The sequence below is a fragment of the Vigna umbellata genome, chromosome 3 (assembly GCF_029865625.1).
Source record: "Vigna umbellata cultivar VRB3 chromosome 3, Vumbellata_1.0, whole genome shotgun sequence".
Taxonomy (NCBI): domain Eukaryota; kingdom Viridiplantae; phylum Streptophyta; class Magnoliopsida; order Fabales; family Fabaceae; genus Vigna; species Vigna umbellata.
In genome coordinates, this window is record NC_142167.1 from 46,641 (window position 1) to 62,914 (window position 16,274).

Below are 16,274 nucleotides of genomic sequence, written 5' to 3' on the forward strand. Positions count from 1 at the left end.
GGTTGAGAAAAAGGGTCACATGGAGGCAAACAAGCTCTTAGCCTTAAAGATGGATTAAAAGGAGCAAAAGGAAAGGACATTAATATTGGAAATTGAACTTATATTATAAAGTTAATTATCTGTTAATTTTTTTTAACCTTCATATATACTAATTGATAGGGTTTAAATACGCATTGGAGGTGTAACACAAAAACATACATAATTATAATTAGATCAAAGATTTGAATATATATATATATATATATATATATATATATATATATATATATATATATATATATATATATATATATATATATATATATATATATATCATCCCATATGGAAAACCCTAACCTCACAAATAACATTATTACATATTAACTTATCTGCCTCGACAAATTTTTGTTAGTAAATAGGAAATTTCTTGCAATAAAATATAAGCTATTATAGATTATTTCCTATTTGCACTGCCATTAGAAATTTAAATTAGGGGTTTGCTAACGCGCGTACGCCTGTTTTTCAGTTGGTACATTTTAGCAATGTGTACCGGATTTTAGTAGACAAAAATATCTTGTATATATGGATTCTAAGTTTTAAGGTTAATGGTATTTTAATAATTTTCATTCTCAAAACTTAAAAATAAAAAAAAGAAACCCCCAAACCCTTACTCACCTCTCTCATTCCTCTCAATCTTTTCTCTTTCATCTCTCTCACTCCAATCTTTTCTCTGTCATCCCTACTGTAGCTCCAATTGAAAAAATCAGAAACACTTGTCGTTAAACAATTTTCCTTTGTAAAGAGTTGAGTCATTGACATATTCACCTTCAGGCAAAGATGATCTCTTCATTTTCACCATCTTCAGTAACCTCTCTAATTTCATCATCTGCATATGTTGAATCATCATCTCTAAAAAAACCCTCCAGGCCAATTACCAATTCTTTCGGATGTCGTTATGCTTGTGAAAATTAGATAAAATTATATACAACAAAAATTATAAAATGAAAACTCGTTATAAAGTCATTTTTTGTAAGAAATTGTTTAACAACGAGTGTTTCTGATTTTTTCCAGGCCAATTACCAATTCCTTTGATGTCATTATGCTGGTAAAAATTAGATAAAATTAGATAAGACAAAAATTATTAAATAAAAACTCATTATAAAATCATTTTTTGTAAGAAATTGTTTAACCGCGAGTATTTTTTATTTTTTCCAGGTCAATTACAAATTCCTTTATGCTTCTGAAAATTGGATAAAAATGGATAAGACAAAAATTATAAGATGAAAACTCATTATAAAATCATTTTTTTGTAAGATTGTTTAACGACAGTGTTTCTGATTTTTTTCAATTTTTTTTTAAGTTTTGAGAATGAAAATTATTAAAATACCCTTAACCTTAAAACTTAGAATCCATATATACAGGTATTTTTGTCTACTAAAATCCGGTACACATTACTAAAATGTACCAACTGAAAAACAGGCGTACGCGCGTTAGCAAACCCCTTTAAATTATTTCAAACTTATACAATTGCGACTATACTATTTAATTACACGTGTAAATCTCCATATTTAGAATGGAATTGAACTTGTTTCAGAGTATATTTAATTACATTGTAATTATCAATTAATGTTTTTATAATTATATATGCATAGTTTTCTCGTGTCTATTTTTTATCTTTCACAAAGTGTTTCAAATATAGACCCAAAAAAAAAGTATTTTGTAAATGGGTTATATTAATGTCGATTAGAACAACAGTGAAGGTATAATAAGGAAGAGATATATAATAAGTTTCTAAACGTACTAATTTATTGTAATTGTGACTTTATGTTCAAGTCAATATTATGACTTCAATCAGTCAATGTTTTGAATTTTAGATTGAATCATTGATAAACTATATACTGTTATATGTTTTTATTTTTCTTAGGTAATTTGAAAATTCATTGTAGAAATCTAAATGCTGCTTTACCTTTCATTTATTTTTTGAGTTTCCAACTGAAAAGCAAAGGTATATGAAAATGGCGAAAAAGAGAAACGAATGGTGGTAAGTGAAAGTAGTAAAAAGAATTAGTGTTAGTGTCAACGTTAACTGCTCTTGGTGATTATATGCTGCTACTTTACGGCTGCAGATAATCCTTTGAGAGTAGTGTGAACCATAATCTTAAGGTCAACAAACAAACATGGTTCATCATTTTGATTTAGATGCCACTGTGTTCATGTATAATTTCCACATCTTGCTTTAGAAACATGATACACTCTACTCACAAGTTTGTTTCTCTTTATATATATTCAAACTTTTATAAACTTTTTATTTAAATTTAGTTTAGGTAAGAGGTGAAGATTATAAGTTAAGAATATAATAACTTGATTTATTCATATGATATATCAATCTTAATTTCTCAACAAGATGGTGTAATGCACCATGAAGGTGTTCAATAGATAAATGAATTTTTTTTTGTGTGTAGAACATGAATAACATGTAAAGTTCAAAATTGACAAATGTATAATGGGAGTCCATACTAAGAGAGTCACAAATATAGAATCAATAAAATTTTTAGATTAGGGGAGAAAATATTGAAATATATGTATCACAACAAATATCTTATCTGTTGGCACAAGAAATAAATAATGTAGTATAATTTCCTCTACCATGACCTTGACCTTATTATCTTATAGCTTCATACCATGAATAATTGTGCAACGGTGTTGGTTCGCACAGGTGAAAGAAAGAAGAAAATTGTAGAAATGAGTCTTCTATTTTTTTTTACAAAATTTTAACCCTACAAAGACATATTATCTTGGTTGTTAAAATAACTGAAGCAATAACACCTCTATGACATCGGCTATTAATAAAATAAAAAATTAAAATTTTCAGCGATACTTTTAAATTTTAATCAAAGTTTTGGTCTCTGTTTTGCGTAAAACCAAAACATAAAAACTACGTGGCATCGGTTCTACTAACAACTGAAGTCATAGGAACTAATCATAAAAAGAAAATAAATAAAAAATGGCAACTTTGAAATTTTCATCAACTTTTTGGTATTGGTTAGTCAGAAACTCATACCATAAAGGTGACATGGAATCGATTGGTCAAATAACTGAAATAATATGTTCTCTTCAGAAAAAAAAAGAAATAAAAACTAGTGGACTTTTTGAAAAATTTTGAATATTTGACATATTTTTTGACTTCGATTGGTCGAGGTAGAAAGGGGATATGGCTTTGGTTGGTCAAACAATTGATACCATATGACCTCTTCAGACTTACTAACAAAAAAAATCAAACAAACTATTTTTCAAATAATAAAAATTTCAAATATTTTAAATATTAAAAGCAAAAAATCATAAAAAATTTTAAAAACCAATAACCACGATACAGGAGCCTAAGAGTGCAACAATGTAAGAGTACAAGAATGGAGAAGCTCTTTGAGTCAATGGTATACAAAATGCAAAAAGCTCATAAGCAACAATTGGAAGGCTAAAAATGTAGAACACAAAATGCAACAATTGCAATAATAATGGAAGGATCCAAAGCGCAAAACAATGAGGCAAGTATAAATTTCACAAATTCACTATTTAGGGGGCTAGGCTATATTATTTTGTAAAAGTGTAGTCTATATTTCGAATATCTTATTTATGGACAATGATATTTGAGAACATTTTTTTGACAACATTTTAACACTGTCTATGTGTCATTCTGTGATTGGTCCAAAATTATTTCACAATCAATAATAATCATAAACACCAATATAGACCAATCACAGAATGACACGTAAACAGTGTTGAAATATTGTCAAAAAAATATTGTCAAAGTATCATTATCCAATGTTTCACTAAAAAAATGTAGCCTATATTATGATTGTTTGAGTTAAGGTTATGATTCCTATAATGAATCGTAACCTACATTCAACCATCCAGAGCATAGACTATAGTTTTGTCTTAACTGTAACTAATACTTTGCTAATAATTTGAAAATATCATCACATTTTTATAAATTACTTTTTTATATTATAATAGACTATGCTATGTAATTAATTCATATATTTGCATTATTTTGTTATTTAAGTTGGAGTTTTCAACTCTTCATATATTTGATTATGTAATCTAATTCGCTAAATTTAAATTGATGGATGAGAGAATTGATTGAGATGGACTAATAATTTAAAAGATTAATTTTTATGTGTTATATTACTTAAATAATATAAATATGTAATAATGTTCTAACTTAAATAGTTAATATTTATAAAATTAAACTTTAATTATTAACAGTAATAGAATAATTATAATAGGGTAATTAAAAATTTAAATATATATATATATATATATATATATAAATGTAACTTTTAAAAATATAAATAAAGAAAAAATTAAAAAATAACGAGCTCATATACCTATCTTTCCACATAATAAATCAAGATTTTTAATCCATTTTGTTATGATAGACTAGTCCGTTCTACCTATTAATTTAAACGGGTCGATGTGAATCATTTTGTCAGAAGTAATACAGTAGACAATAATTATATTTTATTTACATTAAAAAGTATTTGATCATAAGATATAATTTATTCTATATTTTAAAAATACATAAATATAAATTTATGACATGATATTAAATAAAATATATTTTATCAAACTAGAAAATCACGTTGTCAATATATAGCTATATGAAATTGTTATTTCTTAAAAGAGTATATTTAACTAAGGAAGTGGGCAAAATAATTTATGCAATATATTTAAAAAAAATTATATTTAATTAATTCCATCAAAAAACATACTGATATAGCATTAAAAGTGTTAACTTAATATTCACGTTTTAAAAATTAACAACTTTAAAAGATGATGTTATATTACAATATAATTACTATGTCGGCAGGTGTACACTGCTACTAGTGGAAGTGTGGACACTCGCGCATTGAGCACGTGTTTCATGGAACTAATTAAGTTAAAACTTAGTGTAAGAATAAAACACAGATCAAAAAATCTTTTAAAATAATTTGTAATTACTTAATAAAAAATTTAACTATAATTTAAAAGCTATAATAACAATATTGCGAAAGATTGACTCATAAAATATTTGTTTAATTTTTTTAAAGAGTTAATTCCTAACAACTAAGAGTAATATTTATTCGATTCACTCCAAATTTATATTGATTACTTCTGTATCTTTTTAAAATTCAATATACAATAATATATGTTCTACTAAACACTATTGTTTAAAGCACTTAAAAATCTGAACTTTCTTGATAACATATCAAGAAAATATATATTCAGAGTAGAAATATATTGCATCAATATACTAAATCTAATTATGAAAATCAATTCAATGAACTAACAAAAACTGTTAGAAATATATCATTAAAATGTGATTGATTTCTGAAATAATGAATTGCAAAGAGAAAACTTTTCCTAATGAACTTGCATTTGCAACTTCTTCCAAAAGTCTAATTGATTGATGGAACTCAAAATGTATTTAGAGAGAGAATCTTGGATTTTATTTGTCAAAATGTGAATTATGTAATCTCAAATGTTTATTGATTTTGAGAAGACTCTTATATTTACAATTGAACTCATTTATTAATTTTATTTTTTTTAAGAATAAGTTTATCTTAGATCTAGTATTTACATATACAGTTAAATAGATTTAATTTTGAGGGAAAATATATCAAAATCTTAATATATAATGGAACTCTCGATTAAATATTTTTTTTCTAAAATTAAAAAATATATGGTAAATAAAATAGTAAACGTAAAAAAAATAAAACAACAAACAATTGATAAAAAATTAATAAATAGAAAGTAAGTCATTCAAATGTCAATAATTAGCATTTGTTATATATAACCACTTCTGAAAACGCACAAATATAAAAGTTATCTTAAAAAATTAATAATTGACATTTGTCGTCACGATACTAATAAAAAGGATAACCCCACACATTTATACTAATAAAAATTTAAAACAAAATTGAACAAAGTCAACAAAAAAATAGAAAATAAATTAGCATTTAAGCCCAATTTATATAATTGATTTAATAAATAAGTTAAATATTTAAATTATTTAAATATTATTAAATAAAATATTTTAGCTTTTAAAATATCAAATTCTCATAACTAAAAATAGTAAATAATTAGTTGTAAAAACATGATAAAATTTTATTATTGATGAATTATGAATCAATTAACTCTAGCCTAGCTTGAATCTTTTTAAATAGTAAAATAAGTGAGCTGGATTCAGTTTCATCTGCATTTAGAAAACTTAATTTTTCAATCGAATTGACTCATATTAAAACCCATTTAAACATATATTTACTAACACGTTTTATATGAATTAATATATATATATATATATATATATATATATATATATATATATATATATATATATATATATATATATATATATATATATATATATATATATATATATATATATATATATATATGCAGAAACGTGTTTGTCCATGCGTATATTTATAAGTTATAATTATGGAATTAGATGATAGAAAAGTATATTGACATATCAACCTAAGATAAATAGTGCAGTGAATTAATATACGTAGAGTATGGTTGAAAAAAATATTAATAACTTACTTATTAATTTATTTGACTTGTTTATAAATTAGTATTTTAAATAATTCATTTTAAAAGTTCTTTTAATTTATATATTACAAGCTATTTCATATAATTTGTAACTTATGGATTGTTGAATTTTGTATTAATCCTTCTTATTATATTTTAATGGATTTTTTGTTATTTTTAATTTTTTTACTTGATATTGTTTATTTCAATTTGATAAATATAGATTACTATCGCACTATTTTTAGTAATTGGATTAGTTTCTAAAATTTTATGTAGTTGAAATTAAAAAATATTTAACATTATGAATTGAAGTAATTAAATGAATTGTTATTTAAACTATTTTGTCATCTGAATGAAGACAAATAAAATCATAAGATTAGAGTGTGATTCATCCTTTCTATCCTCCAATCATCTCATCCTCTTTTCCTTGTACTCAACATACTTTCTAAAAGTGAAATGTGAAAAATGTGTCTCCATTAATCACTCACCTTCATTCTTCAATGGCTTAGGCATGGTAGAGGTTTAGACCTCTATGAGTACAACCACATCATTATCTATTACAATTTTCATCATTTTTTTTAAAATGAATAGCCATTTATAACTATAGTGGGTTAATGTCTTAAAGAAATTTAAGAAAAAAGCGATAATACATTATATCCACACTTTTTTTATTTAATCATCAATAAATATTTAATTTTACATAACTCTGAAGAATTTGAATACAATTATAAGTTTTGTATGGAGTAAAAATGAAAAAAAAATATATATATATAACCTCATTAGCTTAAAAGAATGAAAATAATGTCAATTCTTTATATAAATTATATTTACTTGATATTATGTTTCTTTTGATAAATATTTATAAATATGAAATGTACATGTCTAAATATAAATAGGGGTTGGAGATCATGTAGATAGAACTAATTTCTGATAAATACAAGTAAAAAAACAATCTCATTTTACAAACGGTGAGATGTATCAAATTTAAATTCCTTTCCTACACTTTTATTGAACATTTTTTAAAATTAATAGCTCATAATGTATTTCATGTTATTATGATTTTTCTTTTGTTGAAAGTTTCATATTAACTAAAGATAAAATCAATTTATAATACATAAGTGACAGTAAATTTCATTTTACAAATCAATTTTATAAGATTAGATTAGACTTAAAGTCCACTTACCAGAATTATGGTTTACGGTTTATTCTAATAAAGTTTTTGTTTGTTGGATTTATTATTTCACTTGTTATCAAGTTTCTATCGAATCATCTATTGATATCTAGTCTCATATTTGATATATATATATATATATATATATATAGACGTAAAAAGATGTGTCGAAAGTTTGTTATTGACGAAAAATAAAACAATTTTATAAGATACAAGTAAGTCTAAGAGTTTATAAACTAAATGAAGTTAAAATTCCCTTCCTTAATATTTTATAATTTTTTAATATTTTATAATTGAATATATATAATGAACGTACGTTCTTTGTAAATGTTGTCCATTTTCATGAGCTCTATAATGAAAATAAAACGAAAGACATGATATTCTGGAATGATGTGTTGGTTAAAGTGGCTCCATTGATGTGTGTTTCTCCACAAGTCAATTTTGCATCTTGTATTGCGGCTGTGTTTGTCGGCTGCAAATATAAACTAACTTGTCTGATATGATCCATGCATGTGCCCTTATAAATAAAAAAAGTGTTGGTTAGGTGCAAATCCAAACACCAATTTATGCTACAAATTCTAAACCGTATATAGTGCTAAGCATCAACCATGCTCTTTCTTTTATTATTATCATAACAATGAAACTTTACCATATCAATATCATCACTTTTTTTTATATTTACTTTCCTTTTCTTTTATACTCTTTATTCCTTTTCTCATTCTGAGTTTTTAACATTCTTTTAATCTCTAGTAAGTTGAGATTCGCCTTGCTATGTAAATCTTAAGAAACAAATTAGCTACGTCATAATTTAATCTTCCATATGTTAAACAAAATTTCTTCTATTTGTCAATAATATATCTAAAACTAATTATTCTTCAATGGCAGTTAGGTTTATCTTAAAAGATAGTTTATTATATAAAATAATTTATTCAAAGTTTCTTTAGTTTTTGAAATATAATTAATAAAACTTTTGGTAAAAATGGTTAACAATACCAATTTTTATTATAAACTTATAAAATATTTTTATGATGATACTGAACTTGGTGGCTCGTTTATAGTTTTTCGTTTAACAACATGTTTGTTATTTTTCACATGAATAAATTCTTTATATGTTGTTCTATTATTAAAAAATAAATATTTTGTATTGATCCCAGTGGTCACGCACAAAATATAACCATCGTTATCAAAGAACATCTATAAAATATAAATATGGAAATGACATAATTAATGCAAATTTTTTAAATTTAATTTTGAATAATTTTTTAAGTTGCTGATCAAGACGTATTTTTCTCCCCTGTTGAAATTTCAAATTGCAAGTGTTTAACCAAGTAAAAAAAAACCTAGGTTGGCGATATTATGGTACTTTTTTTTGTTGAAATAACTGACAATATTCTCATATGTTATTTATCAAATGAAATGTTTTCCTTTCAATCGTCATTCTTATTCCTTCAATCATCATTGTTGTTTGTAATTGATGTTGCAAAGTAGTGTGTTGATTCTTAGTGGTGTGTGAGGATAACAATGATGAGTAAGGTGATAAAGTTGGTAAATATAGTCATGACACGAAGGTATGGATGTTTGTATCATAGACATTTTATGTGGGCTTAAGATCTTTTACCTAAGCTTAATTTTTGTTTTGCAGATTTCTTTTCGCCATTCCTAGAGACCGAAACTTCTAGGTGCTTTGAATGAAAATTTAAGTATGAAACAAAAAACATTTATTGAAGTCACATCGTTTTAGTGGTTCATGTGTTGAACAACCCTGTCAAGATAAGTAGAAATCTTTAAACTGAGTTATGTAGTATGTGAGTTGAAAGAGGGGTGGTTTTTTACTTTGTGCGAAAGTAGTTGGATTTAATTTATTAGATGTATGTTTAGGACTGAGACTGAGGGTAATCAAAGATAAAATTGATTTAAATGAGGATTGGAGTATTTTTGTCTGAAAAAAGTTCATGTTAATGTAATATATGATTTTATGTTATAAGAACATGAAGATATTCCTATAGAAGATTTTTGCAGCCTTTATATTTTGTTAAACATATATGAGTTTTTGTTACCAAATTGAAGTGGAACAATTTTTCCCATACTTTTTTAAGATTATGAATGACTTACAAAGTTTGGGTAAATATAATTGGGATATTTTAGTGTGAGAGTATTTGGTTGAGAGCTTGTGCAATGCTTCATTGGTTTTGAAGAATTAAAGAAATACAAGTCAACTCCACGTTGTTGGATGTGTGTATTTGTGGAATAAAAGAAATACAAGTCACTTACAAGAGTCGTGTCATCGGAACTCCATTAGTGGGGTATAGGACAAAAAGGGACTCTAATTAGTTAAATGTTGTTAACATCATTGTAAAGTTCAATACAAGTACATTTGGTTGGTTCTGACATTGTCCACGTTATGAACTATTAATGTTTACTTCAATTTATTATATACAAGTAAAATACTCTTATAAATATTATGTTAATCTAATTTTGAATTCACTTTTGCATTAATCATAGTTTGACAAAAATATCTGACTTAAAATAATGACTTGAGCGTCGGATAATCTTCTATAGACACCCTACTCACTCATTCTGTAGAAAATGAATAATACCAAGAAAAAAAAAAGGTTTGAAGATATTATTTTAGGATAAATCTACCTATCATTCTCAGTTATAACACACTCTCATAATCTATTTATAATTTTCTCCACAAAATTCTATCAAGGTGATTTTTATATAAAACCTAAGTTTTTATACAAAATTCTATTTATTATTATGTACAGTAAATCTACCTATTTACTGTACATAATAATATAGGACAATTTTAAAATTTCAAAACTAAATTCACATCGATTATGGAGGTCTAGAAGTGAATAAAACTTATCTTAATTTGTTCAAGTGTATAAGAAAAGAAAAGAAGAAAAAAATAACTAGGCTTGCTCTCTCTTTTAATTTTCTTTGCCGAAAATAGGAAAACAAAGACTAATGTACAGTAAGTGTTGCATTTATAAGTATCTTTGACAAATAAGATAAATTATTAACCAAAGTAAAAACAAATAAAAAATCTTACTTCCCTTCCTAAAATACTTGACTGGAAATCAAACGAGAAACATTAAGTAAGAACAAAAGTTTTTAGATATTTTTACATTAACTAAATCATATCAAAAATAGCAATAATGTTCTTCTTCCTTTTGGTTTTGGAGTGGGTGGAAAACACAAAAACGAATTGGACATGGTCCATTTTTCACACTTCTATCAAGGGGATTTCTTTTCACACCTCCATGTTGTCCTCATGCACTCCTATAAATGTTAAGATCCTTATTTTGTTATTATAATAGGAAGGCTCGTGAATTCTTGAATAGGCTCAAATTTGAAAGTCTTTTGAATTATACAATATAAAAAGTTTTTTTTTCAAGAGTTTATTTTGGACTATATAATTTGATTTTTTTTTTAAAGTAGACTTTCAAATGGGTGTTGCTCCCTCCACCACCACCGTGTACTTCCTCCACCTCCCCACATTATTTTAAATACAATTATATCCTTAAGTTAAAAAGATTTTTACTTTTATCCTATTTTAAATAATTTGAAATCCTAATTTTACTTTTCCAGCACCCACCTACGAGACTCTCTTCCCTTTTCCCCATTTCCGTTTTACCTCCCCACCTCCCCGCTTCCATTCCTTTTTCTTCCGAGTTTTTTGTTTTGTTTGAAAGCTTCCATTGCTGCCGTGCTGTGAAGGAGCGTCGCCGCCGTAGTGTGGAGGAGCGTCCAGAGCGTCGACCAGCGTGAGGAGGAGGAATTCTTTGGAGTTTTCGTTTCTTCCAGGTTGGTTTTCTTCACCATTCTCTTCACAACAAACCATAAAATAAAAAACGTAAACGGAGGTGACATCTGTTGAAGGATGTCACCTCCGTTTAAAGGTTATGTTTTTTATTTTAGCGTTTTATTTCAAGGTTTATTCGAATACGCACCTGGAGGAAGCATGACACACACTGCACCACGAGAGCGACACTGCACCATGAGAGGGAGACTACTTGATAATTCTTTCCACCACCACCAACATTTGCAACTTGTAGTATCTCACAGCAACGAAAGAAAGAGAAGAAGTATAATGTTAAAATGAAAGAAAAGTATTTTACTCATGTACGATACTAGAATAAGTTATTAGTGAAATAGGTTGTGAATGAGTAAAATTAAAAAATAATAATCCTAAAAATAAAATTTTACTGAGGGGCAAAATAGTAAAGGGGAGATGGAGGGAGAAAGGTGTGGTGGTAGAGGAAGCAACACCCCTTTCAAACTGCGTAGTTTTAAAATATTTTTTTACTTTCGGCCTTTTTAATTTGAAATAAACTTATGAAATAACTTTTGCAATTCGAGTACGCTTTAACATCCAAAAGTTGCTCTTCCTTGTAAATACTTACGAATTCCATTATTGAAGTTGTTCAGAGATCATGTAATTCCAAAGAGAGAACAACAAAAACAAAAAGAGCGAATGTTTAGGGTTAATTTTGTCTTTTAGACTATCCCACGGAGTGCAAGAGAAAATCATGAGGTGCAAAGAGAAATCCCGTTTTACCAATTGCAAAATCCTTTTAATCATCCCAATTGATACGGTGAATTTATTTTACAAATTATTTTCACAGAATGACCTAAACCAAATCAATTAACCATAAAATCACACAAGAACGTAACCTACTTTTTAAAGTCACCTGATGTTTTACCAAATAGTTATAAACAAAACTAAAGATTGCGTTATGATAGTCTAAAAAACAATTGACTGAACCATATTTTTTCATATAAAAAAAATGTCTTTTTCATATTTTTCATATTTTCTAACAACAAAATATACTTTCTAAAAGTGTCGAATCTCAGTCAAAACTGTTAGAAGACTTTTTCATATAAAAAATATATTTGTATATACATCCATAAAACAAACAAATAAACAAGGGAAGACAAATGCATCCATATCAAACCAATATATAAAAAAGTTCAACATAGAGAGTGCAAAACTAATGAAGACTATCATGCATCCAATCACATAAGTTGAACTACACAAGGATTTCAGAAGATCTTATACAAAAACATATTATGTGTCTTATATATCTAATTGTGTCTACACGGGTATCATGCTCTGTATATACTTGTACGCGAGATTTTATATTGTCATCAGATGCATTTGATATGATTTTGAGTTTTGACTTTAGAGCACACAAGTGATCAACTAACTGCTGAGAGAAAAAACTAACACCTTTCTGTCACATTCAAATCCAATTCTGAACCAAAAAAGAATCAATTTTTACTTTCATATATAATAGGAGGAACAATGGTAATGCTGAGATAATGTTTTCTTCATGTGAAGGAGCTTTCTTCATCTCAAATTGGCACAGAGCAATCAGAGTTAATGCTGAGATCCCTCAATGTCTGACTTAACTTCAGAGGTCTAGGAAGGCCCTTTAAGCTAGGAGATCTTTGCTGATTAATAGAAGACACAAGTGGTAACTTTTTCTTGCATGGTGAATAGCTATCAGAGTTCATGTCAAAATTCCCTCCTAACCTTGCTCTTGGGGAGCTTGTTGATCTTGCTTTTGCTTGTGTTGATTTTGTTGCAGCCATATATGTAGGAATTGCAGGTGAGCTTGGGAATGAGTGATCTTCTGCCTCTGAAGTCTGGCTCCTGTGAGGAAATGTGTTCCTTGAAGAAACTGCTGGAGAATCTAATCCTTCAACCTGATTCTGTCTCTGATTATTTCTGAGTTTTAGTTCTCTCCTTCCACTTTCCTCCCCTGGTCTAGAGTGATGTGAGCTGAAAACTGAGACTAAATCTTCAAGTTCTTTACTCTTGGAAAGTTGTGTGTCTACCCACTGTTCCATCCAGTACCTCCATCTTCCATTTATTTTATCTCTTTCTGATTCAGCTGACTTCTGAAAGTGTTTTCTAAGTTAGAATAAGAACAATAAGACCTTTAAAGAAATGGTTTCTGTTTTAATTTCTTTCTTCCACAAATAACTATGTTCTCCATTTTTCCCCCCATTTTGAAGGATTTGTACAGAAAACAGCAAAAATAACAAGATCTTAATCATACTATTTCTTAAGGAAATTGTTGGAAATAGGAAACAAAATGTAAACATGTTTACCTTTCAATTATTATAAAAATCCAGTATGAAGATAGATCATGTTTTCTCAAACTATGGAAAAAACTGGTTTAAGAGCTTACTCTGTGGTTGAAGGTATATTCTTTTACTCTTTCTCTCTTAACAACTGCTTCTTTCTTGTTCATGCAAGAGGCATCTACCTCTTCCTTCAACAAAATGCTGTCATCCCACCTTCTCTCACTGTTTGAGTCCATCTGAAAAAAATTGAAAGCCATATTTGAAATGTAAACCATGCAATGGATAACAAGTGACAAAAATATATCTGTAAGCTGTCATCCATAATAACATGGAGATTATTGCATTGAAAGCGAAATTTACTTTTGTGATGTGATGAGAACATAAGTAATAATCAACAGGAACATGTTATTCCTACCCTTATTATCTTGTCTCTTGAACCTTCCATATCTTCATGTTCACCACAATCCCATCTTCCTTCAACCATTTGAAGTCTCCTTGCAAAGACATGTGACTGGATACTCACTATGGACTCCAAGCACTTCAGAGTGCACAAAGCTTGGCGTCTCACAGCTCTTCCACGAATGATAGCTTGAAGCTTCACTATTCCCTTCAATGCTCTTAGAGCTTTCCTTGACTGTAACTCTCACCAATCAGTGAATTGTGAGTAAGAATCTACTAAGATGACTTCACTCACTTTTTTTCATCTACAGTAACTGTTCCCTTGATTCTTTCAGATTTTTCTTTTACCCTCTTTGGTGTTAACTTGTTAAATATGATTACAAAAATTTTACTCTATTTTCTGTTCAAAAGTTACCTATTTCTCAATTTGGGTAATCACTAATCGGTTAAATTTGTGAAATATGCTACACAAAAATGTAGTTTCTGTTCCCAAGTTACCTTGTTATATTTTGGGAAATCACTAATTTAGTTGAAGACTTCAAATGAATTAGTATTTACTAACTTGATAACTAAGTTTTAGTTCTGAACATATTTGTGTATCCTTATTTACATTTGGTTTCTCAAACTTAACTAATAAAAGACCATTTAGCTGAGAAAAGTGAACAGAGTGGAAAAAGGATTTAAGCTTCATATATGTAAATGACAGAGATTAGACAAACTCACTAGATAACCTCTGAATGCTGTTTGAATTTTGATGGCTGAAGCTTCTTCCATCTTCCTCTGGCAGTGGTGTGTGGAATGAGGAGCATCATGTCTGGTTTTAACAGGTTGAAGCTGTTGTTGTTTTTCATTAAGTTGTTGATGAGCTGATTGGAGCCTGACAACCTCAACAGCAACCTGAGCAGCAGTGATAGCAGCTTCAGCAGCAGCAGCAGAAGCAATGGCCACTGTTAAAGCATGCTTGCCGTGTTCTTCTTCAGCTTCACTTAGTCTTGTTTCTTTTGAGGGTGGTGGTGCTGTAATTGAAGGCAACCTCTTGGTCTTAACCCTCCCAAATATCCAAACCCTTCTTTTTTCCTTCTGAAAACAGGTTTGTCTCATGAGCAGCACAATCTTGGTTGAAGAGAATTATTAGTCAAAGGAGAAGATCATTTACCTTCGTTTGTGAGGACTGTGCCCCCCATAAAAAGAGCTTCTTAATCATGCTTAACCAACCCTTCTTAGCCATTTAACAACATCACATGGACCAACTCCAGTTTCTGTGATCTGAGAGAATGCTCAGAAGAGTCCTCTCTTATACAGCATATGTTTTGGTTTTTGTTTATCTAATGGCCCCAGCTGAGCTGAACAAGTAGATGGATGAAACGTACAAATTGGTTTGTAAGTAGACAGTGAACTGATTTAAGTAATGGACTTGTTAAAACCTAAACATTACACTTGTCCCAAAAAGAAGGAACAATTTGCAGACTTTGTCATAGAAAAGCTTCTCATAGGGGCAAATAGTCGTTACAAAGACCAAAACACGCACATTAGTCAGAACTTTGCTTTCAGAGTAATTTTAACTCTAATGCACACAAGTCAGCACAGTTAAAAAAAAAATGAATTTGATGCAGATGTAGTGTGATCCAACACCCACTACCTTACTTACCCCCATCTTATGAAATCTCTTAGACTCTTTGAAAAAGGCTATAAAACAACAATAAACTCTTTTAAAAGGTCAAGAATCACCATTTAAGAGAACTAGAAGCTTGCAAAAAGCGCAGTGTTGTCACTAAAATCAGACGGGAAACCTTTGAAATCAGCAAAACATTCTTTATTACAGTATCAGATACCCAAGAATGGGCACGGATAACAAGATTTTTTTTTTATGTATTATTTTTTCCCTATTAGTTAGAAATCACAAGCTTGGAACTTTTGGTGAAGTGGGTATGATTTTTATGTGGGTGCAACTTCAATCATTTCCCATTTTTCTTCTTTATCATGCATGATGAGCTTTCTCTGTTCAAAGTGTGGACCCTCAAGAGGAAGTGTTCCACAGCAGAGAAACAGACCATTT

The 16,274-nt window shown here is 28.3% G+C and overlaps 1 protein-coding gene across 1 annotated transcript; it reads right to left on the reverse strand.

The window, feature by feature from the left end:
• Positions 1-12,942: 12,942 nt before the first annotated feature.
• Positions 12,943-16,003, reverse strand: LOC124842485 (protein IQ-DOMAIN 11-like). Its single transcript, XM_047318977.2, has 5 exons — positions 15,375-16,003; positions 14,942-15,298; positions 14,235-14,453; positions 13,924-14,055; positions 12,943-13,630 (listed from the first exon to the last, which is right to left on the reverse strand). The coding sequence occupies exons 1-5, from the start codon at positions 15,444-15,446 to the stop codon at positions 13,082-13,084; spliced, it is 1,329 nt and encodes a 442-aa protein (XP_047174933.1). The 5' UTR covers positions 15,447-16,003; the 3' UTR covers positions 12,943-13,081.
• Between the last annotated feature and the right edge of the window lie 271 nt (positions 16,004-16,274).

Coding starts and splice junctions, on each gene's coding strand:
- LOC124842485 (XM_047318977.2), bottom strand. CDS start 15,446: ATGGCTAAGAAGGGTTGGTTAAGCATGATTAAGAAGCTCTTTTTATGG. Junction 15,299..15,374: donor CACAGTCCTCACAAACGAAG/GTAAATGATCTT, acceptor ACCTGTTTTCAG/AAGGAAAAAAGAAGGGTTTG. Junction 14,454..14,941: donor CAGCATTCAGAGGTTATCTA/GTGAGTTTGTCT, acceptor TGAGAGTTACAG/TCAAGGAAAGCTCTAAGAGC.